This window comes from Nematolebias whitei, chromosome 19 (assembly GCF_014905685.2).
Source record: "Nematolebias whitei isolate Nwh7 chromosome 19, NemWhi1, whole genome shotgun sequence".
Taxonomy (NCBI): domain Eukaryota; kingdom Metazoa; phylum Chordata; class Actinopteri; order Cyprinodontiformes; family Rivulidae; genus Nematolebias; species Nematolebias whitei.
Genome location: NC_056516.1, coordinates 36,239,305 through 36,265,498, shown reverse-complemented (window position 1 = coordinate 36,265,498; position 26,194 = coordinate 36,239,305). Strand labels below are relative to the sequence as shown.

Here is a 26,194-nt window from a genome sequence, read left to right as displayed (position 1 = left end):
TTTATCCATCTGTCTTTATCATCCATCCATCCATCCATTTTTTATCCATCCATCCATCCATCCATCCATCCATCCATCCATCCATCCATCCATCCATCCTTTTATACATCCTTTTATCCATCCATCCATTATTTTATCCATCCATCCATCATCCATCCATCCATCCATCCATCCATCCATCCATCCATCCATCCATCCCAGATACCTTCTTATCCGACAGTCCTGACACTGTGTCGATGTACTCTTCCTGGATCATGAAGGCAGCCAGGTTGGCAGTGTAGGAGGCCAAGAAGATGACAGCAAAGAAGGCCCAAACCAGCACCTGAAGGGGTCAAAGATCAGTGACAGATGAGACTGACAGGGACAAATAAAATCAGAGTCCAGTGATCATTTTCATTTCTAAACCTGCACCTGAAGGACTGTCTCGTCTCATGAGTCATTTGTCAGCGTGGGACTTTTAGCCTCTGAAAATGTCACTGAAACCTCAGTATGTGTCCTTTTAAACTGGGATTTATAATATTGATGGAGTAACTGGACCTGGTGACATGGACTTTTTTCATTTCCTGCAGTACTGAAATCTTAAAGTGCTGAAAATTCTACCTTTAACCGAGAGCAAAGAAAAAGAGCTTGAGTTTTCCATCACAATTCTCCTCAGAAATGTTGTTTTTAATCCAGAAAACTTACCTGACAGTTTTAGCATATGCGATGTTGACCTTATATTAAATATAATTGTTTAAATGCTGACTTTTTTTTTCATCATCAACCAGTGTCTTACTTTAAACCCATCTTATAACTTAGTGTTACAAAAAGGTTACTGGCTAATGGATGATCTCTCAGACATTTCTGAAAACTATTTGGCTCTAGGTGACACTCGAAGGGATCCCTTGGGATGTATGAAACCAACACGAAGCCAAAGTCTCCGGTAATGAAAGCAGATGGTGCCGATTGGCCTGAAGCACAGATTTTCCACTGGAAATTTGCCACATACATTTTCCATTATATAGCTACTTATGCACTGATGTCAAGAAAATAGTGTTTTTAATGTAACTGTAATCAAGCAAGCTTATTTATCATCCAATCAATACATTTAATAAAAATAAATAAATAAACACAGGTAATTTACCCAAGTTTGGCTAGTTTTACACTCCTGAATAAACACAATTAACATCACTTCCTAAGTCAAGCTGTTCTAAATCACAAGGGCACAAATAAAAGTTCCCCTGGAAATTAGTTTAGGGCCTTGGCACGGACATGTGTAGCTTTTCAGAAAGTGTTGCTGTTTTATGGCTGCAGACTGTAATACTGTTGAAATCCAGCCCGGAACAGAGTAAGAGATAAAGATCAGTGCAACTGATGCATAAAATGATGTTCTAACAATAAATCCCTGCAAAGTTTTACTACGTTTGGATGCTCATGCAAAGGAATTAGAACTTTAATGTTTAGTTTCAGTCGTAAAATGTTGTCAATTATTCATTCAGAGGATTTGAGGCTTTTGATGAGCCTGAAAAGGGTTAAGGGCCTGACATTTGCAGATATATTGCAATTTATTGAATACGCTGCCAATAACAATATTTTTAATCGTGCTGATTTCTTCTGTGAACATTTTAGCTTTAATAAAATGATGAGATTTTAAGAAAAGGATCAAAGAAAAGGTGAACGTATTAGCAAGACAATTACAAAGTCCAATGTGTGAGAAAGTATTTAATGAGCAAAGCGTTATGATATTAACTATAACTTCCAAGGTGATGTGCAGCAAACTTTTAGTTTAGAAAACAAGTTCCATGAATCTGTTTAAACAAACAACAGGTTCATGAATTAAAGGCGAAGTATCCGAGTAGTTACCATGATCTTGCTGGTGGTTCCTCTGGGATTTTCCACAGGGACTGAATTATTAAAAACCAGCGCCCACAGCAGCCAAACGGACTTCCCAATGGTGAACTTAGAGCCGCCTGACACTGGGAGGGACAGAGATTAAAAAGAGTTGAAGAAGTAAAGTTTTCAGGGACAAACCAAATAAAAAAATTCAAGTATATAGCAGACCAGATGCTTCTCTCAGTCCCAGAAACCCGTCGTAAGCTCAGAGGTGACAGGGCTTTCTCTGTTGCAGGTCCACGACTGTGGAATGAGTTGCCACTGAGTGTCCGGCAGGCTCCCACACTCTCAGTCTTTAAGTCTCGCTTGAAGACCCACTTCTATTCGCTTGCCTTTAACACGGTGTGATTTGTTTTGGTCCGGTCTGTTCTCTACTCTGTTGGCCATTTTAGTTAGCTTCTGCTGCTATTTGTACCTGTATTTCTATTTTATGTTTTCCTGTCTGCTGTGCATGTTTGGTTCTTTTGTACAGCACTTTGGTTGGCCTTGTTGCTGTTTTAAGTGCTATATAAATAAATTGGTATGGTATGGTAAGTATATGTGTAGCTGTGGGAAAATGGAAAGATGCATGACACCAACGTGACCCACAAGATCATTTTTGCTTCTATTTTAATTCACTCTTCCACTTAAATTTATTAAAATAGAAATAAATCAAAGGAAACACTTTCTGTTTTAAAGCAAGTACGACATATTGTTTAATTATTAGTAAATGACCTGATTGTACACAAAGGATGCAAAGGTTCATTTAAATCTTATTGGAACAGCACTGGGGTGAAAAGGCCACAGATGAGCTCTGGTTATCGTTACTGTAACAGACCGTTTTCAAACTGGCCTCAAGTTGCTTTTTCAACAGAACACGGGGCTTCGATTGTTTACAGAGACGTCAAGAAGAGTCAGATTCTGCTATCCAAGACGAAACATGAAAAAGTAAAAGAATTCAATACCTAATTTTTTTTTAATACCTTCAGGATTACTTTACTTGGAGCTATCACAAATCTTTTGAATACACACCAAAGCCCAATGAGGATATTTTATTGGTGCATTATTTTTCCTCTAATTGATATTAATTTTGTTTTCTTCTCTTTTTTATGTGAGAACATAAACTAATTGGTCTTAACCACACTGAGGTGGACTATTTATATATATATATATATATATATATATATACTTTGTATATACTAAAATAAACTACTACTTGTACTACTATTCCTACTTCCTGGTTTTCCACGTATCGCAGGGGAGCCGATTAACAGAAACCCCCTTGATAAACGAGGGACTACTGTATATATACTGTATATATATATATATATATATATATATATATATATATATATATACATATATATATATATATATACTGTTTATATATATACTGTTTATATATATATATATACTGTTTATATATATTCTGTGACCCAGATTATGAAATATATAAGTATTGACTGCCCAGTATGATTTAAGTTTCTTTTCAAAACACCTCATTCAAATAAAGGGTTGTATGCTCAATCATCCAGGTATTGGGAAAAGGACAATAAATGCATGCATATATATATATATATATATATATATAAATATAATAATTCAAGCAGGGATGAGCATTTGTCTTCCTGCCACTCCGCAGTTTAATTTAGCCCCAGTCCCTTTATTAAACTATAATGTTGAACATTTCTCACTGATTAATACTTTGTAGTTGAACAGAGGAGCAGCCAGTGAATTGTTTGAATAAATGCTGAACTGACGCGCGATAATAAAACTTCAAAAATGAGCCAATGTCCATTTGTCACTGTTTGTTTGATTAAACCTAAATCAGCCATATTGTTGAGTGATTGCTTTGACTTGTGTAGTAAAAAAAAAAAAATTAATTAATTAAAATAAAATAAAAAGTAGGATGCATAATTTGCATAATTTGAGCAAACGTCCTACTTAATTCAGCCCCCCCTTCGCTTACATAACTGACAAATTGACATGTTGGTAATAATGTGGTGAAAGGAGCAGTGGTGGTGGGTTGATTGGCGTGCCGATGCCGCAGAGACTCTGCCTCTTACTCTTGGCGCTCTGCAGACTGCGGTTGTATCCCACGGGGCTGAAGAACTCAAAGATGAAAACGGTGACAGCCACCACTGACAGGCACATCACAAACATCATCACCCACACCGCTGGGCTGTAGGGCTCTGAAAAGCACACACAAACACACACGTGTAAACATGTGATCAAGTTTCAGACGTGTGCCTGTCACACGTGAAGCACCACTGTGATAAAATGATGCGCCGTCAGCCATAATTGACCTGTAGGCGACAAAAAGGAGCAAAACTTTGAAAGTTCCTGAAGCAGCTCTCTCATCCTTCAAACTGCAACAATTTCATTGTTGTGGATCGGTTTGAAACCATTTATGAAGTTCATTTTACAGGTTTATTTTTATTACCAGTAACTGGAGATATGTGTGTTTTCAGCAGACAAAATGAGTATTATTTATTCAACCTTTATTTATACATGTTAGTCTCACTGAGCCACGAGGACTCATTTACAAGGGAGACCTGTTTTAGATGGATAACATATAAAGTACAGACAACAAATAATTCAACAAAAAGCAATTAAAACCAAATCAAACAAGTTATAAACACGGTCAAATCAAGATGCCATATAAAACAATGTAAACGACTAAACACACAAACATATTTGCTTTGATATTCTTACTGACATTATCATGTTTAAAACCCCTTAAAGAGATCAAAGTGGACAGCTTCAGATCTTTTTACGAGATGGTCCAGGTTACAGGAGCGTAGGAAGAAAAGGCCTTTTTGCTGGGGTCAGTACGCACTGAGGGGAAGCTGCAGGTAATCCTTGAGAGCGCACGCCGTAACTGCACTGACGACGTGACATGTGGGAGGAGATAGAAGAAGGCAGCAGACCAAGTTGTGATTTATAGATGAACATGAACCAGTGTGAGAGGCTGCATGTAGATCAGGGGTGTCAAACTCACTTGCAAAAGAGGGCCAACATTAAAACCCTTTTCAAACTAAGGACCAGTTTCAGCATCGACATAAACTCAAACCAGATACCCAGCACCTTTTCTTGGTCACAGGTTCTTCAACAAGAGTTTGATTGATCTCATTTGATGTTCTCTGTTGTGCTTTTGACATCATAATCAAATATTACTGAAAAAAATCAAGAGATATAAGTATTTTACATTTCACATATCTTGGAGGCCAGATAAGATGTCAACGGGGGCCGCATTTGGCCCCCGGGTCTTGAGTTTGACACATATGGTGTAGATAATGATGACCCACTGACAAATGAGTACAGGGTGCAGAGACGGGTGCAGTAGTTACAACCAGTTATGAATCTTAGCACACCACGGTAGACAGCATCCAACATCTGCAAGCAGCTGGCAGGGGCAGTCATGTAAATAATGTCACCATAGTCAATTGCCGGTAGGAAAGTAGCAGCTACAAGGTGTTTTCAGAGTTAAACAAGATCTATTTCTGAAAAAAGAATTTCACTTTCAGATTATCAAACTTTCAACATGCGGCTTAAAAAAGAGCTGTGCATCAACTAAAATCCCCAAGTATTTGTAAGAATCCACAAACTCAGTAGGAACATGATGCATGGACGAGACAGGAAGACGAACTGCTGGCACCAACTTCCTGTTTGTGAACAACATCCCTTTGGTTTTATCAGCATTTAGCACCAGTTGGAGACAAACACGTCTGACTGGATGATGTCAAACACAGACGGTAGAAGCTGGAAAACCTTGGCAACTGTTTTAGCTCGACAATAAACAACTGTGTCATCAGCATAGAGATGCAAGGAGGGATGAGGAATGTTTTGACCTACACTATTTATAGAAGGGAGGGATATGGGCGTTGCTCAAGGGCCCAAAGTGGGGCGCTTCACCTTTCCCACTCACATTTGCTGTTGTCAGTCCAAGGATTCAAACAGGTGACCTTCCGATTACAGACTCGTCTTCTCTAACCTTTGTGCCACCGCTCTCCTTTTGGTTTAATTTAAAGTAAAGGTGAAATTCTAAGCAGGATTTATTTTTCTTCATGCGTTTGTTGTGACAAAAGGGGAGCTGTTTAATAGCATGATTAGATATGCAATGTGTATAAATACCATTTTTCATGTCTGCTTCAGTATATATTAAAATAAAAGAAACTCATTTATTTAAATGTTTAAAGTAAAGTTTCAACCATACAATATGAAGCAGTTCTAATGGGAGGTAGATGTTTTCCCTCACGCTCCTTGGTCTAAAGAAATGGATGCTAGTCAAGCTGGAAGCTGAAGGAATGAACTTCTGTGATCTTCCAAATTAGTGAGAGGTTGGCTGCAAAGACTAACAATGACAGCACCAGCAGCTGTACTGGTAATGAAAGCACACCAGAGAGATGGGCAGAGCCGCCGGGTTGACTCATCTACACCTTCATCTCTTTGTGTTGCATCCAGGAGTAGGTGCTAAATCAAACTTGACTGTGCGCAGGCATACCAAAGAGCTACAAGCACTGTTTACACACGAAGCTTTTAGCTGGAGCTTCCCTGCAGAGATCTCCAGTGAGGGAGCAGGTGGAGACGTTCAGGATTCATCCATTAAACTCACTGCCAGACAGGGCTAATATGCTTTTAAGGCTGCATGCGCTGCCAAAATGTGTGCCATGAGAACAAGGGAGGTGCTTTTCATCTATATCCAGGTTTTTCATACCACCAGAGCAGAAACATGACTTGCTTTATCACGAATCATTTGATTATTTGAATTATCTAAGGATTTTTTTTGTCATAATTACCAAATATTTGCAATGAAACTCATAAAAACCTCTTTAGACAGAAAAAGGTTTAAACTCATTACTTTAATACTACTGTAAGAAAGACCCCACTCTTATGAAGCAAATTATAAATTGCTTAAAGAAATGCGTAATGTCTGCCAAGAGTTTTAGACTAAGATCATCTCAATGTTGAGAAACGTCAAATTGTAGCTGTCTGAAATTAGACATTTGTGCAAATCTTATGCAAAACTGACAATGTCAGACTCAGAGTGTGTGTTGTGAAGGACTCTCAGCTACTACCACATAAAACTTGAGCTCAGAATCTCTAAAGGTGACTGCTTTTTGTGTTGGCTGATGTTGATTAGCTGTGGCAACCATTTTTTAGAGTGACATCAAAGGGTAATCAGCTGTGAGTGAACATCCAATAAGTACTTTCTTAAATGTTCTTACACATTTTGTTGGGTTTGCCTCAAGTGGAGGAGTTTTGTTCACGAGTAAGGGAAGAATGAAGCGCAGGATTGACAGACAGATTGGCGCATCATCTCCAGTACAGTAAGTGGTTGGACTGAGAATGGAAACTCCCACGGTAAATGAGGGACTACTGTATTTCGGACTCTGTGCTGGTCTGTTATGGTGAAGATTGAACTGATCCACACCGCAAAGCTCTCTGTTTACCGGTCGGTCTACGTTCCTACCCTCACCTATGGCCACCAACACTAGGTAGTGACTGAAAGAATGAGATTGTGGATACAGAAGGTTGAAATGAGTTTCCTCCGCAGGGTAGCTGGACTCTCCGTTAGAGATATGGTGAGAAGTTCAGATATTAGGAGAGACTCGGCGTAGAACCACTGCTCCTCCACATCGAAAAGAGCCAGTTGAGGTGGTTGGGACATCTGTTATGGATGTGGGCGCCTCCCCATAGGGGCTTCTGGCATGCCTGACTGAGAGGAGACCCTGGGAAAGACCCAGGACACACTAGAGACACTACATCTCTTGGTTGGCCTGCGGACATCTTGGAGTCCTCTAAGAAGAGCTGGAAGAGGTGGCTGTGGAAAGAGATGTCTGGACCTCCCTGCTCAAGCTGTTTCCCCCGAGACCCGACTTTGGAACAAGTGGAAGATGGATGGATGGTATTTGTTCATTAATTAGTTCTTGAGATATTTTTGTAATAGAGACAGGCTCACACATTTAGACACAGGCAAAACATTATCTCCCCCATTTACCTAGTTGCTGTATTGGATATACAAGACGTGACTTAAGATTATTGCTGTAAAAATTAATTATTTTTATAATCAGGAAGAAGCAGCGATAAACGAGTTGACCAGTCATTGAGCACACATCAGCTCAGTTTTGATGGTTTCAACAAGAAGAGTCCGTTTCTATTTCCCTTCACAGCAGAAAACCTTTGCACTGTTTTTAATCAAGTCACAAGTTGCCTGCGGATAAATCTAAACGATCTTTGCAGAGGAAGTTGGTAAATAATTACATAGTGGCCTGTGAATGCTGAAGGTTCTACACCCTGGCGGGTAAGGAAAACAATAAATAAAAAAAATGAAATTAACCTCGAGTTAATATATGAGAAGTTTTATTGTTTTATTTCACTTTCACCATCTCTGAAAGTCCAACAGTTTGGTTTCCCACAGGTGCATGTGCTTTGGGACAAACAATTTATTCCAACAATGTATTAAAGCCGGTGAAGTCCATTTTTATCTTCTTTTTTGTAAACGCACTCTGTAATAGTTGTGCCTTGGAGCTGCCTGGTATCACCTCAGTCTGGTGCTGTCGGGGCACTTGTGGTTGGAGTTGGGGTTAATTGGGTTTATGCGTCCTCCATTTTAGCAGCAGTTGCTAAATAAAGAAACATTGTTATGTATTTGTTCTGCGTGCCAGCATGTTCCCAGCAGGGATTAAGGGATTCAAGCAGATAAATGTCATTGTCTGAGTTCAGGGAGTGGCCACACTAACTTGAGTTTGATATTAAAGCCAAATATAAATCGTTTCTAACGTGTTTGATATTTGTTTCTTATTTTGTTGTTCTTTCACAGGTGATGCCTATCTTGAAGCCAATTAAGTTGCGCTGTATAAAAATGACTTTGCTCACATTTTGTTCCTAGGTACGAAGGAACTTTGGGGCCACGATAAGAAAAAAAATACATAAAATTAAGAGAATAAAGTCGAATAAAGGCTTAATATTACAAGAATAAAGTCATACGAGACTTTTTTTTAACAGCTCTCATTTATTTTTTTCCCCACGCATTGGATCTACGACTCAACCTGTCAATCAAGCCAGTAGGCGTGTCAGCAATTGACCAATACGAAGCTAAATGCTCCTTACCTGCAGAGCTGCTGCTGCCCATCAGATCGTACCACCTGACTGTGAGCAGGTCCAAAGTCCCGATACTGATAATAATCTGATGCTGATGTGCTAATAGATTAGTATCTCCTTATTGTAAAAGCAATACCAAAGTAGGGCTGGACAACAATTTGATATTGATAATGTCACAATATACGTTTATTCAATAACGGTGGCATGAGGTTTAAGCACATTTTCGATATTTCAATATGATTAAAGCGTTTCACTGACGCATTTGTTTTTCTGTTCGGGTTGAAGCGGCCGCTTCAGTTTCAACCCGGACAGAAAAAGGTGCAACACAACTACGTGAGTGCGTGGGGACGTAGATGTTACGCAGAGCTCAGGTCCAGAAGGTGTTAGCGGTAGCAGGGTAGGCTAGGCTAATCTCCAACGCGCGTTAAATTTCTTGCTTCAAAATAAGTTCCCATGACCGCCAGAATGCGACTGAACAAGCTTTCACAAGCAAAGAGAAAGCAGATGGCATAATTGATACGAGAAGAAATACTCATTTGGTGGTGTGGAAGTGGTTCGGCTATCTAAGATCCGATAAACTTCAGGTTTTTGTGAGCTGCAAAATGTGACGGAAAGTCGTTCCAAGCAGCGGTGGGAACATATTGAACTTGTTTCATCTGAAGAGTTTCCACTTTACAGAAGATGCTGAGAGTCAGAAGATGAAACACAATAAAGTTTGAGCCAACGTGTCCCTGAAACAACCCCCCCACCCAGGTGTATCAAAAGAGAAACTGCATGGGTTAGGTTATGCTGTTTAAAGTCAAAACTATTGATATTGATAAAGTTGAGAGTTTTATGTTTATTTGACGTGATTTCGAACTTGTTTGAAGGGTAAATACAAATACTGTTGACTGTATATCGATATCAAATTATATCGTTATCGACCAAAATTAAGAAATATATCAAGATAAAGTTTGGCCATATCGTCCAGCCCTATACCAAAATATAATTTAACAAGATGCTCAACATTCTTCATTTTACCACAGTTAAAATGCAGTAAACCCTGCTTTATCGTGTCGGAGTTTGGATAATATTACGACTCATTTAGCTTCGGATTGGTCGTTTGCTGACACGCCTACTGAATTGATTGACAGGTCGCGTTGTGGATCTGACTCGTGGAAAAAAAAAAAAACTCCACGAGAGCCGCAAAAAGACTCTTGTGACTTTATTGACTTTATTCTCGTAATTGTATGGCTTTTAATAGTTTTTTCTTATGTAATTTCTTTTTTTTCTGAGACACCTTTCTTGTGATTTTTCTTCCTCCCCTCCGTGAGTCATCTCCTCACTGCTGCACTCTCTCTTTTCTCACATGATTGATTCTTTCACCGCTCACCTCTCCCTGTGTTTCTATATGCTCTTAACTTTCTCTGGCCTCTTTTATTTTCCGTCTGCCCCTCATACATTCACAAAATGCATCCCTCCACTAAGACGGGCGCATCTACAGTGTGGAGTGACTGTTGGCCCCGTGGCCCAGAAAATAGAAGATAAAAAAAGCCTTGGGAGCCCAGCGCTTCCTTCCAACCATGACATGTTTCAGATTGTCTTCCAAATCTCTACTGACAGATGGATAGATGTACTACTGCACTTCTGAACATATGAATCAAGGTACCCCACGGCATAAATGAAACAGATGAGCTCCATGAGGAGAAGAGTTGACTCCTGGTGCTCAAACGCTCGCCGTTAAAGGGGGAAGTGTTACTAAAAAGATCAAATCAAGCATTGGAATTATTAAAGTGGAAGGACTTGGTTTTAGTAAAAACAGCCAGCAGAAGCACAGAGAATTTAATTTCACATTCATTTAAAAAAAAATTATATATGGAAATTTATTGAAACAATAATAAATAAAGTAATAAGATTTAATTTCTGCAACATTATTTAATTATACAGTGCTGCAGAGCTTTGTCTTTGTTTTAATATGTTGCAGGTTAACTCTGTCCAGCAGCCAAACGTGCACAGAATTCACACACTCAGCTTTCGAAGCACAGATGGAGGGTTTAAAAAGTAATCACCTGAGACTCTACTTGATATTAACAGTATTTTCACTACAGGGGATGGTTTCTTCTGGCCTTTACAATATACGCACACATGGAGATGTACGTCAACCAGCATGCTACAACATCTGACAGCATTAAAAGCACCTCCATTTTTCTTTCTATCAAAATGTACCTGGAATATTGCACAGGACATCCACGTAAAAGAGATTAATAATCTTGATTTATTTTCTGGTAAAATAAAGGTTTAAATAAAAATAAATCAAATCAATAACAATTTTCTATTACTCTTTTATATTAAGGCCGTCTCTCTGAGTTAAATGTGTTTTTATTGGCCGGCTGTTAAAAGGGAATAGGACAATATTGTTTCAGTCCATGTCTGATTGTTCCTCTGCACTGAAAACAAACTCTTATGTTTTATCAATTAAACTCTCAGAAAGTAATCAATGATTGATTATTTATAAATAATTTATAGTTGAGATCAGACAAACTCCAGTTGACCACTACCGCTAAGCAAAGTTAGCAAATACAAAAATTTCTCTCTCTCAGTCAAATTAATTTACCTTCCCGCACACTTGCAATATTCTAAACAATGTTTCTAAACTCTGTAAAAGAGCACATAATGTCATGAACTCAGCTCCTTGCCTCGTCCGCTCTTTGCTACATGCAAGCGCTCGTGACCACGCCCGCTTCTTTGCTCTGAACGGAGAACAGCTGGTCAGCTGCAGCAGGAAGTTTAGCCTGCAGTACGGGCTGCACACAGGTGCAGCAGGTGCTAAATAATTTAAAATTATTTATTTTAAATAAAAAATCCATGCCGATCGTGCGGCTCATCCATCCATCAGTCAATTGTGTGTCATGTCCAGTCTTATTTTGAAAAAACGCGATAGAGCGAGTCCGCGATAAACGACACGTGAAGTAGCAATGGACTACTGAATATATATATATATATATATATATATATATATATATATATATATATAACTACTACTTACTACTCATACTACTATTCCTAGCGGTTTTTCACTTATCTTGGGTCTTCAGGGTATTCATCCCCCGTGATAAACGAGGGACTACTGTACATTGAAATAAAAGTGATAGTAGGTGAGTACTGTGCACATCACATATTAAATGCACAGTATATTGCATAATGTTGTTGCCTAAAACTTTAGTATTAACTTTTGGTGTCCAGCCTGTCTCTCTGTTTGCAACAAATCTCATTAACCACTGGACAAAATTTATTGAACCTCTCCGAATGTAATAATTGAAAGTACATGTAAAACATTACTATTTGGACTCATCCCATAAGATGGCATCCACAGCTAATCAATCTTAGAGAGCTCAAACTCCTTTATAAATCAGTGAGTTTTAAAGATACTGAGCTAGGATTGCTTAGGATTTGCATGTGATGGTGCACAGCATGATGTCCAAGGCTAGACCAAAACATCTACAACCCAGGTCCTTCTCAGCACAAGCTCATTTCAGTATGAAAGGTGGTGGTCCGTGTGCATTGCTTCAAAGAATGCCTGGCCTTTAATCTAATGAATGCTTCTTTTTTTAAATTATTTTCTTTATTTGTTTAATCTATCTGTCTTTAGCTTTCTCCTTCACACATCCTTTTCATTTTTTATGCTTTGACATGTACGGGATTAATCTGAGAAGATTTCTTAAGAGGTGTGTTTTTTCTTTCTTTCTTAGAAGCAGCCAGCTTATTTGAGTGTGCCGGAAATCATTTTCTAAGTCTGCCCTGGCAGCTTTACTTTGAGACACAATGCCGGGAGTTAAACTTATTAAGTGGGAGACAAAAGCTTGTCAGAAGTGAAGGCATAATTGAGGAATTACTCCCACACCAGCACGCTGTATAGCATTACGTGAAAATGTCAGTGCTGGTTGCGCACATCGACACCTTCAGAGGCTTTCATCATCGCATTGAATTAAAGAAGAGAAAAAAAGAATATTAATAAATAACAAATCTTTGACAAGCTGAAACATGGTGTAGTGACCACAAGCTCCACAAACTGCAGTCATTTCTTTGCACATTTAGATGGAAATTGCTTCCAATTTAAGCCACTAAGTTCTGCCTCGTTGCAACTGAGCGTAATAAACACCACGCTTAAACAATCCAACTGGCTAATTTTAGTTGCACCGTTCAAAATAATGTTTATAAGTTTGTATTTAGGGATGCTTAATCAATCAATCAATTCAACTTTATTGTCCATAACATTCAATGAAATGGAGATTTGTCTTTGACATCTGGCTTATAAAAACAACACAAGATAAAAAATGTGATTAAAAAAAAACTTTTAAAACTTTAAAACCAAGCTTTGCTAAATCAATTAAAAGCATTCAGTTAAAACCATTCTAAAATGCATGATACATTAAAATATGGGAACATCCCAGCAGACAGTAGTTTGTCATGTGAGGCCGTGTTTAAATAGGACCTTGTTACGTTCATTCACCGCAGAGGGAACAAATGACTTTTTGTACCCATTTTTCTTTGCTAAAGGAACCAGCAGTCTTCTACCAGATGGTACCAACCTGAATAATGGTTGCAGTGGATGAGTTGGGTCATTGTAAACCTGTATTGCCTTTTTTTTTCCAGAACCTGACTGTACAGGTCTGTATGTGTCATTTGTTGATGACCAATGACTTTACTACCTTGTATTTAGAAGATACATTGCACAAATACAGATGCATTTACAGATCAGCATTAAAATAACATTTATTTTAATGCAAGGTTTGCTCTTCAGAGAAGCTGACAGAGACAACAGATGAATAACAGTGATGTCCAAATGTTTCCTCGTCCTTCATTTTAGACATTGTTTTTAAAATAGTGGCATGAGAGTAAGTAAGTCTAAATGAAAGCTTACCAAGGAAAGCAGAAGGTGAGACTGTGCCGTTACTGCGGGAAACCATCACACTGATGCCGGTCTCTACAAAGGGAACCGAGAACTCCACGACCGCTGACCTCTCCTCGTTAATGGTGAGAGAACCAATGGCCATGTCAGCCCTGTTGGATACGACCTGGAAAACAGACAGCACATAGACAGGTTGTGGGGAGCTGGTGATCTTCAGCTGTCTTTGTGCGAGAGGTGGGAGACACTCTGGACAGGTCCATCACAGGGACACATGGAGAAAAAATAAGACAAACATTCACTGTCTCCTAGGGACAATGTACTACTACTTTATTATAAAGCCTTTAAATCAACCACAGCTGCAACAAAGTGCTGGACATATAAAATCCAGAACGTTTAAACACTTAAAAGAATAAAACAGTTCAAACATTAAGATCAATAAAAACAGTGCAGAGCAAACGTCAGGCTGTGGCAAAAGCCAGGGAGTAAAAATGTGTTTTTGAAAGAGTTTTAAAAATGGAAAGTGATGGGGCTTGTCTGACAAGAAGAGGGAGATTGTTCCAGAATCTTGGAGTGGCTACAGAAAAACCTCTGTCCCCTTTGATCCTCCGTTTGGACATCAACACCTCCAGGAGCAGCTGATCTGCTGATCTGAGGCACCGAGCAGGAGAGTATGGGTGAAGCAGCTCAGAGAGGTTGGATGGAGCAAGACCATTTAAACTTAAAAAAAAAAACAAATGAGAGAATCTTAAAATGAACTCTAAAATGAACAGACAGCCAGTGGAGTGAAGCCAGAGTGGGGGGTGATGTGTTCCCTCTTCTGAACTCCAGTTAGAAGATGAGCAGCAGCGTTCTGGACCAACCGAAGACGTCTGAGGGAGGACTGGCTGACGCCAAGTTAAAGAGTGTAGCAGTAATACCGCTGAGGTGACAAAGACATGGATTACTGTTTCCAGCTGCTGTTGTTTGAGCCTCTGCTTTACCTTATCCAGCTGTCTGAGGAGATAAAAACTGGTCTTGACCACAGCTCCACTGTCCATTATAAAACCCAGGTTAGAAACTGCCTTCTTTAGATGCGGTGCCAGAGCTCCCAGATCAACAGGGCAAGGTTCACAGGAGCCACTAGGACCAAACATAATCACTTCTGTTTTATTTTCATTGATGTTTAAAGATATCCAGGCTTTGATTTCTTCAAGACACAACAGAAGTTGTCACCACTTGCTCTTGTCAAGGGCGGATGCATTCCCTCTCCTCTCCCTCCTCCACTTTGCTTTGCTCTGTCCTGTCTGTGAAACTGCTTCAGAGCCTCTCTCTCTCTACATATCTTCCAAACCATACATTTTTGCTATGGGTCTGGTCAGATGGTCTCTCAACGCAAGTTATAAAATTTTCTCGACGAGAAGACAAGCGCCAAGTATGCATATACATTTGGATTTATGATAACTGGTTTCCTCTTTTTGGATTTGGCTGATTCCTGGTCTTTCAAAACATAAGGAAGTTGTTATCAGCAAGTTTGGCCCTGGTCAGACTGCCTGCATCTGTCCACTTAATTTGGACATTTGGGATACGAGAGGACCAGCAAAGACTCAAGACAGACATGACTCAATTCTGCCTGTTCCCAAAACAATAGTTGCTCATCTGAATTCGGCTCCCTGGCTGGCCTTGATTGGTCATCTTTTTTCAATTCGCCTGGAAGCCCTGTAAATCGATGCCCTGCCCCCTCCCTTCCCCTTCCACCAAGGAAGTCTACGGACCTATCAGAGGGACCCGGCTGAATAAGCATTGTGTCATCCTTTCAGGACTCTATGATTCTCTCTGGTGTTGTTCCAGGAGTGTTTATGGATCTCACCAGAGGAAACTGACTGATTGTACCATTCTTATCAGAACTCTTACAGTGCCTCTGGAGTGTCTTTAACATGGTCACCCCCTTGTCATTGTCCCTCCTCTGTGAAATGTCTACATCACTATATGTGTCTATGTGCGGGGTGTTTTTTTCAATATCAGGGTCTTTCTCCTCAGTCAAGGAGAAATAGTTTGATAGGATTTTTTTTTTTTTTTTTGCCTCCAAATCCTATTCATGTGCCACTTTCATTACTTTTTGTCCTCTAAACAGGTCTCACTTGTAAACGAGTCTTCAAAGCTCAATGTGATTTATATGTCTAAATAAAGGTTGAATGAATGAATGAAGTGACCTAATTGGGGGGGGGGACATCTTTCTTTTTTAATGGCATATAAATCTGACTATTGTCAGCATAGCAGTGAAATGTAGAGTTACCAATGAACCTAGCTTGCATTTTTTGGTCATTTGGAGGAATCTCAAGTACCTGGAGAAAACCCATGTATGCATGGGAAGAACATGCAAACTCCACCCAGAAATGTCCCAGGCCAGAAGATGATCCTGGAGCTATTGAGGCGACAGCTGTAACCACTGGCCCACCGTTAACATAAATCATGCATATCAGAAACAGCCTTTATGCCAGAATTTTAAAGTAAGATCATGTTTTTTTGAGAAATGATGAAGTTAAAGCTCTTTCTTCCAACACAGAATAAAATTATGTGATCTCATGCAGTTATGTGATAAAGTTATGTCAGTGATTGTGCATGATCAGTTAGCGCTTGGAGTAAATGCTGTGTGTCAGTTACTACCACACCAAAGTTTAGCTCAGTACAGGTAAAAAAAAATCACTAAGGTATAGCTATTGTTGTGTTAGCTATGACTGATTTGCTGTGGTGGCCATCTTGACTCAAAAACTTAGATGTAAACTATGACTGGTTCATTTAAATCTGTCCAGTGGTTCATGAGCTATTCTGCTAATAGACAAACAAGGTTTACACCAACAGGTAATGCAAAAGGTAAAATTAACAATGTAACTAAAATAAAGTGTTAAATGATGACACACACACTTTTTACTTCATTTCATGTAAACATGATGGAGTTTGTCATTTCAGTCTTGTTCTTAAATCAGTGGACTCTATGGTCTGCATGAATATAAGTGAGTCCAGAAATTGACAAGTATATGTAAATGTGTTTAATATTTTCTGAAAATTTCCTCAAAATTCATTCAGCAGTTTGAGATATTTTGCTGAGGAAGACATAATAAATTTTGATAGTTAATGGCAGAGTTTCAAACCCAGACCATGTGCAATCTGTCCGTGCTCAGAGAGTAAGCTGGAGTTCAGTGTCAGCCACAAACTTTAGCCCAGTATCTTCAGAACTGACTACGTTTTTTCTGATTTTGTGTTTCGTAAAGTTTGTTTGTTGTGACGGCCATTTTGGACTTAAGTGACTCCAAAATCGAATCAGTATTTATGTCAATCCTACAATTACTGAAGCTTTCAGATAGAAACAATTTATGGATTGATGAGATGATTTGGTAAAAGTACAGACAAACAAAGACACACATACACACAACGATGAACATAATTACATTTGAGAAAGAGGTATGGCATAATCTTTTGATCGTATACAAATTGAGCTTAAGTTTTTAGAACGTCACATTAGTTAAACTCAATGCATCTTGATAAAACATTAAGGTTTTCTTTCCATTCATATTCTTTTTCAATAAACTGGATGGACATGTAAGAAGAGGATTATTTTTTCCTCCACTTCTTGCAGCCTGAACCAGTGCTGCGTTCCTCCTCTGAGCTCCTCTGGCTGCAGTAATTGTGGCTCAGGTGGTCAGCAGGTGAAGAAATGAGGGAATTCACAGCTCTTTCATGTTTCACCTGGCAGGAAACAGAGGCTACATGACGGCAACTGAGGGACGCTGAGGTTAGAGGAGCTGCCGACCAGAAGTTCATTATTCTGCTGTGGCCTGGCACAAAGACACTGTGGAAGAATAAAGACTGCAGTTTCTTTGCAGACACTACTGAGATACTTTTAACAGCAATCTTTACGTCTTAAAAATTTTATTTTTGTTGTTTTCTGTTGGCATGTTCAAAGCAAACTGACATTTTTTCCCCCCTTGTTTCTACACTTTTCTACAAAAGGTGTATGATAAAATAAATGTGTAGGTCTTCTAGGCATCAGGGAAATTTGTCAAAATTTAGACTATAGGTAGATAAATAAGTTTATAACTCTCCTGTAAAACATCTGTCGCTCTTATTGAGGCAACAAAAACAGTATCCCAAAAAAACATGTAAAGTACAAAGTATTAAACTTTATTTAAATATTGAAAACTTCTTATATGTTTGAAATGAATATAATTTTCAAGTGGTGGACATTTAAGTATGACATAATTTATATTTTGAAAAAGTTGGGAAATGGGCAATAAAAGCGCTGGGTATATATATATATATATATATATATATATATATATATATATATATGATTGGTATTATTCCATTTTAAAGTTAGTTTATCATCCAAACAAGTTAAAATAATGTCACTTTGGTGATTATCAAAACATAAATTCTCTATTTTTATCAACCAAATTATTATTTCACATCCATTTTTTGTAAGTACTATTTTGAAATAGAACATGGAGAAACAACATGCGCTCAAACAACTTTTGAAAAACACCAAGACAAACTGTTTACCAATGGGGAAAAAAGATTTGAAGAACCAGTAGCTTGCATTTTGAAACCTTTGGAGAAACATCAAAGAGAATTGCTACAAGAATCTGATGACACACGAGTTTTACACTTCTGATAACGTTTCATTAGTTTCCTCTCTGCCGGTCGAGATCAAATAAGCCCCAATTTTTATTCCAATTAATTTGACTATGCAGGTCATTTCAAATATCTGAATCCAGTCAAGCCTGAAAGCAACACCTGTGACACATCTGTTCGGAAGTGCTTCATTTCTGCAAAGACTTCAAATTTAGAACAAAAATTAAGATTTAGCACAGTGGGTGAGAAAACCTTAGGGATGTTAGAAATTGCTGCATGATTGGGAGGTACTCACACAACCACGATAAAAAGTGCACGGCTCAGAGGCGGGGTAAGAAACAGCAGAAATGTCCATTGAACATTTACTCATGTGCATGTGCATTCACATTCATCTGTCTCTACTGTTAGCAAAATGTCTCATGAACGTTTGAGTAAGTATCAATAAATATCCATCCATTATCTTTAACCGCTTCTTTCTTCTCAGGTCACAAGGGTCACTGGTGCCAATATCCAACATTCATTGTGTGAGAGGTGGGGGACACCCTGGACATGTCTCCAGTCCATCACAGGGAGACATAGAGACAAACAACCATTCACTCTCGCACTCACACCTAGCGACAATTTAGAGTTACCAATCATCCCAACATGCATGTTTTTGGTCTGTGGGAGGAAACTGGAGTACCTGCACGTGCATGCACGGAGAAAACATGCAAACTCTAGCCATAAAGGCTCCAGGGCCAGGATTTGATCTGATGACCGTCAGATGCAACAGCTCTACCAACTGATCCACAGTGCCAACTATTTCCATAAATAAATATAAATAATAAATGTCTAATTATCCTAACCCCTGATTTGGAGTCAATCACATTCAAGACAGTATTTGCAGCTGAGCAAACAGTGCATATAAAAATGTTTAAAACAAACAAATATATACCCATTGAGCTCAAATCTGTGTGTATAGAAGCCGAGACAAATCACCATCTTATATTTTGAACATTAATAAAGGAGGAGAGATCTGATTGTAAAATGCTGCAAGAAAATATTGGAGTTATTTATTTTATTTTTTTTAGCAAACTATTAAATGAACTACTGAACAGATCTTTTTGAAACTCAAGTCTAATCTGGCTGGAAATCTACAACACTTCATTTTGGACTCAGCCCAACTCAAGATGGCCACTGCAGCCAAATAACTGCAGGAAACATAACTGTCTCCAACTCAGAAAATATTTGATATTTAGCTAAAAAGGTTGTGGTAGCTGAGCATCCCCCTCAACATTTACTCTGAACGCTGTGTGCCATATTTTTGCTTAAAATGTTGACAGCAACTTTCGTGGTCAACCCTGTCTGTCTACTGGTGAAATACTTAACTATTAACTGAACAGATTGTAATGAAACACACATAATCATTACTTATGCATATACAAATACTCAGTATTGAGAGTTAATCCAACCTGATTCGAACACCAAGGCTAATTCTCATCAGCCAACCCAAAATAAAATGTCAAACTCAGTCTTTTTGCAGATTATGACATAAAAGTCGGTGTGGACTAAATTGAGAACCACACCCAACTCGTGCTTCCACTGCAGACTGAGCAAGTTTTAACTGTGAGACTCAACATTCTGTTTTTTAGCAACATATTTATTCAATCATTGGTTAAATTTAAACAGAAGTCATTTGGAGTCAATCCATTCAAGGGTGTCTGCAGCTAAATGACATTAACCAACACAAAATTAGCAGCAACTCAGACAGTTCTACAGATATGTAACTACATTCTGAGCGACAGTAGCTCATCTTGTAATTACGAATGAGTATTAGGACAACGTTAAGAAAAAAATACATTAAGAGAAAAAAGTCATGCAATTGCATGAAAATAGTCGTATGACAATAAAGTCATAATATTGTGTGAATAAAGTTGCAGTATTATGAGAATAAAGTTGTAATATTATCAGAACTCTGACACGACAAAGCAGTCATACAACTGCTGTAAAATGATGACGGTTGAGCATCTTGTTAAGTTATACTTTGGTACTGATTTTACAAATAAGAAAATAATCTGTTAGCACATCATCTGATTATTTTTCAGTATCAGGACTTTGAAATGATTATGCAAATGACTGTCTATTTAGAAGAAAGAACCACATGGATTTGGAAGATATTGCTTTATTCTTGTAATACTTTGACTTAATTGTCATATGACTTTATTCTTGTAAAACTACAACTTTATTCTTGTAATACTACAACTTTATTCTCATAATACTATGACTTTATTCTTGTAATATTGTGACTTTATTCTCGTAATACTATGAGTTTACTCTCCTAATATTTTAACTTTATTGTTGTACGACTTTATTCTCGTTATATTATAGGTTTATTTTTCTAATATTTCAACTTTATTGCTGTACAAATTTATTCGCGTAATACTACGACTTTATTCTCATAATATTATGACATTATTCTCATTATATTATGAGTTTATCCATCTAATATTTCATCTTTATTGTTGTACAACTTTATTCTCATAATACTTCAACTTTATTGTCATACAATCTTAATCTCATAATACTACAACTTTATTCTCATAATATTATAACTTTATTGTCCTATGACTTTATTCTCATAATACTATGAGTTTATTCTCCTAATATTTTGAGTTTATTGTCGTACAACTTTATTCTCGTAATACTAGAACTTTATTCTCGTAATACTTCAACGTTATTGTCATATGATTTTATTCTCATAATACTGACTTTATTCTCAAAATTTTATGACCTTTTTCCTCATAATGTAATTTTTTTTTTCTTAGTGTGCCCTTAATACTCCGTGGCACATAATAATCCTTATATTGCTTTAATTGCAACCTTGTTTCAGGAGATTTCACATTTTATTATTTATTCATTATATCATATTTCATTATCTCTTTTTATTATTTCATTATTTCACATTTCATTTGATTTATATTGTCCTACTTACAAAAAGTTTGCTAAGTATCAGATGTGTTGAGTTTTCCAACACACCCTCGTGCACATGTGTTTGTCTGACACTGTAATTAAGCATCTTAATGAGCTGCAGGGAGAAGCTGGACCGGAAGCAGCTGGGGATTTGAGGAGAGAGGCAGACACAAACCGAGAGGAAAATAAACCACCTGCATCTCCAACATATTTCTGACACTCATAAATAAATACCACATGAACATGGTGTTGGCAAATCTAGTGACACAACAAAACCAACGTTCATAGAGACACATGCACACAAACATAATAGAACTCAGAATATTAACTGGCAGCCGCCACTCTTCATCTGGCCCAAAATGAAATGATTAAAACCTGATGTAGGATTGAGTTGAAGTCCAGCTCAGAAAGGTGGAGGCCTTCAGCCAATCAGCACAGTCTCACCCATAATTAACAGAGAAAACGAAGAGCGGGCGTGCTGCTAAGCATCAGTGCTCCTGCATCCTGAACCCTGATTAGAAAGAAAACTGAAACGCCTTATTGATGAGCTGCTGTTAGAAAATAAAGAATTGTTGCACCAATGAGTGCTAGGCTGAGATTTAATGTGAAAAAGTGCCCTAAAGCAAAGCATCAATGAGTCAAGGAGTGATTAGCAACAGCCTCCGTTCAGATGTAAGTTTTTTTCTGTCGAGTTGTTTGCAGTTAAAGCAGGAGGAAACTGCATATGTGAAATGTTAATTGCCAATAAAATTGCCTTGCGGTTTAATCCTGTACTTCCAAGTGAAGATAAATTGTGACTTGGTGCTATATAAATTAACTGAATTGAATTGAACCAAAATCTGTATTCTGTGAATAAACGGAGGATGCTTACCTTCTGGCATTAAAGAGATAGTCTTGTCTTGTTTGAAGTGAGGTTCCGTAACAATAGTTGTTACCTTATCAGCTGCGACTTCAGTCATAAAGAATGAAGTATTGAGAAAATGGCACACATATGCAAAACAATATTACTGTATTTTCCGCCGTACACATTGCACCACCCTATAAGTCGCATCAGTCCAAATATGTCTAATAAAGAGGAAAAATCCATAAATATGTCACTTCGTCGTATACGTTGCATCTATTATGCATCACTGCTGACAACTCACAAATGTGGGCCGGTGTTGTGCCAAAAATCAATTGGCTGCCAAATGGTGGCCGCGGGAGTGTGCACGGGAGGACTTTAACAAAAATTTAACAAAATTAACACTTAAAAAATATATATGCGTTTGCTCAAAATTATACCAAAGGTGTGTCTCAGTATAACTTTTCCTTTATAAATGAACTATGACGGTCAAATCAGTTGCATTTTCAAAAGCTGACACGCAGAAACAGGAACGCGCAGAGGGTGACTCGCTGTGCATTTCTTCAAAATTTAACAAGATAACCACCTAAAAAACAATTATTTGTTTGCTTGATTTTATAATAAAGGTGTCTCAGTTGAACTTTTACTTAATAAATGCACTTTAATGGTCAAATTAGCTGCATTTTGTTGGGGCGGCGCAGCAAAATGAAGCTGATTTGATGGTTGCTCCAGGCAATGTGCATGGAAGTGGAAGACTTTGGCAAGTTGATTATGTCATTAATATCCACTTTTACCTATTACACGACACAACAGCATGCCATAATACTCGAGCGTCATCTAACGGCTGAAAATGGTAAGTGTTCAATATTTTCAGTCAGAAGGAATGAAAACAGTCATATCTCAGCTAAAAATCGGTTTATGAATATGGGAAAAATCCATAAATATGTCGCTTTGGAGTATAAGTCGCAGGGCATGCAAATTATGCAAAAAAATAAAAGTGACATATACGGCAAAAAATACGGTAATAGTAATAAATGATAATAATAATAAACAGGCCCTTGATTGGCTTGCCATTAGCCTAGCATGGAGGAAGACTTCCTCCCATAGACATATATGAGACATGACATTTATGTTAAACGATATGAATATAAAAATAATCAAAATCAGTTAGATGTGAATGTTAGTGCTCTTAATTCAGAAAATCTAAGTCACATCTACAAGATCTGGTTATTATAGACACAGATTAAAAGTTAGATATGAATATTTCTATATCACCACAGTAATATTGTTACACACGTTAGTAGCTGTAAACACTCAAAATAATACACAAATTGTTTTTAGCCAAAACATTTAAGAAGCAAACATTTTCAATAATCACATTAAAAGTTACAAATGTTGTCTTTGGTGCCTGTTTTCCAGATATATCATTGTGTGAATGACATGGATTAACTTAAAACACTTTGTAGAACAGTGCTTTATGAAGTTCAGTACATTTATTTGTATTAGTTGACCGACAGATCGCCACATTCAATATGGCGGATGCTCTGATGTACCGCTGCAGCAGGCCAGCCCGCTCAACAAGGCGTCTACATATACATGTCTATGCTTCCTCCTTTCCCTCCATACTCTGTGCTCTTTGACTAATTTTACAGCTGATAAGGAATCAAATATTGATAACTATGCAAGAGAACATTACTTAAAAATGACCAGACTATCCCTTTAATGTTGTCAAAGTCAAAAACCTTGCGTTATAGCTACTTCCTGTAATTGTTCAAAATGTTTTAATTTATATTTTGTCGTGTCAAATTTATTGTAAATTGTTTTTAAAAATAGTATTAACATGTATTTACTTTGATTCTCATAAAAGCTGAAATTAATACTCAAGTGAAATTAATTAAAACTTGAAAAACAACAACAAAAAACATATTAATCTTTTTTTTTCATGATTTGAGACACAAACATATAAAACCTAGAGGCTAAAGGAACCAGACAAAAGGACAAACATTGTCCCTGGAAGTGCCTGCTTGAACATTTCCAGGCATTTTAGTGAACTGTGTTGATGAGAGCAGGTTATATCCAAGATGTGGAAGATTTATACCGACTCAACAGTCAGGTAATCTCAGATTACTGATGGGTCAACTCTGGCTGCTACTGAGGCCCAGTAAGTCAGATTAAACATAAAATATATCTAAAATATTGACAACTATAGAAACTATAAGAAAACAAATGCTGGCAATAAAATAAATTGTGATAAACCAATTTTAAAAAATATTCTTGTCAGCAAGAAAAAGATCATGTATGACAAAAACCAAAACAAGAGGTGATGTTTTAATCTCCAACCTACAGTGCAACGCAGCAGTGAGATTATTTATTACGAATGCACTTTTGCTCTGAAGTTAAAGAGCTTACATTTTAACAGATATAAGCCAACAAAAGCAAAGCAGCCATTTTTAAAGAACCAGCCAAATCCCGAGGATGCATGACAAACATTTTTTTTTGTTTATTTTACTATAGAAATATACGTTTCTACTAAATCTATATGATAAATTTCACTTTGTAACCAATTTTAAAACAATATTATAACAATATTAGTAAAACAAATAATAATAATAATCCTGAACCTTTAATATCACATAAAAAAACAAGTCTTGAAGCAAACTTAGTGAAAGGTTGGACCGTGCAACGCATTAACGTCTTGTTTCCATCATGTTTAGGTACCTCACCTCTCCAACCATGCCGTTCCATTCCCCATTGATGTTCTTCCCATGTCTTCCATTAGTCACTAAGTACAGGTCATAGGTGAAACCCACAATCTTGGCCAGACGCTTCAGAACATCGATGCAGAACCCCTTGCAGCAGTGCTTCGTCAGCCCGGCACCATCCACCACCAAACTGAGGAGATTATCCAACAAAAATCATACTTTAGTGAGTATTTTCACTTTGGAACAGTAGGCTAGCAGCTAAAAAAGAAGATTTGTTGTAAAGGAAGCAGAAGGAACAGGCAAATAAGGAGAGAAACTGTAAAAGATCAAAAAAGGGAAGAAATGCTGTCATGAATTATTGGAAAGGAGCTGTGTGTGGATCAATACTGACGGTTTGTCGATGCGTTTGACAGCTCAGACACCATTAAATAATAAGAAAGCTCTGCATAGCACAAATAAAATGAAACTCGGCAAACATTTATGAAGACACTAAATTGCCTTGTGTCTCTCAGGCTTTAAGCAACAAACACCTGAACATCATGAGAAAGCTACACATACTTAAAATCAAGTAGATTTGGATGACCATCAGCCAAGTGGCTGCAGTGGCCTCCATCAGCTGAGAGCACATTTGATGGCCTCTCAGACACTTAGTGATTACTATCTCTTGGCTGTTACCTGGCAACACAGCCAGCACCTCCAGGTCAATGTGTCCAATACAAGTAAAATAAAATCTAAACTATAAGGATGGGACTAAACTGATTTTTTTTAAGTCATTAAAATGCAAAATTATTTCAATGTGGTCAAATGTATTCACTAGAATTGGTGTAAAAACTTTAACTAGCAAGACATTATTTAAATAAACTTACTGGACATGCATCTCATTGATGACACTATTTTGTATGCTTCTGGTTCTACTCTGGATGTGTCATGATTTCAGCTCCCTGCCTCCTCTGCTCTTTGCCACATTCAAAAACTCTTGGCCACGCCCACTTCTCTGCTCTGCACGCTGAGCAGCTGATCAGCTGCAGAAGGAAGTTTATCCTGCAGCTCTGGGCTGCACAAATGTGCAGCGGGTGCTAAATAATTTCAAATAATGCATTTTAAATAAAAATTCCATGCCGATCGTGCAGCTCATCCATCAATCAGCCAAATGTGTGTCATGTCCACTCTTATTTGAAAAACGTCGATAGAGCAAGTCCGCGATAAACAAACTCCAAAGTAGCAAGGAACTACTGTTTATCTTACATATAT

The 26,194-nt window shown here is 37.8% G+C and overlaps 1 protein-coding gene across 1 annotated transcript in view; it reads right to left on the bottom strand.

Annotated features, from left to right (window-relative positions):
- Positions 1-26,194, bottom strand: part of grin2da (glutamate receptor, ionotropic, N-methyl D-aspartate 2D, a) — a 116,630-nt gene that overhangs the window by 46,415 nt on the left and 44,021 nt on the right. The window contains exons 4-8 of the mRNA XM_037693049.1: positions 24,965-25,133; positions 13,856-14,009; positions 3,918-4,043; positions 1,843-1,955; positions 206-322 (exon numbers count right to left, since the gene is read on the bottom strand). Coding sequence (XP_037548977.1) covers positions 206-322; positions 1,843-1,955; positions 3,918-4,043; positions 13,856-14,009; positions 24,965-25,133 — 679 coding nt within the window. The remainder of the gene's footprint in view (positions 1-205; positions 323-1,842; positions 1,956-3,917; positions 4,044-13,855; positions 14,010-24,964; positions 25,134-26,194) is intronic.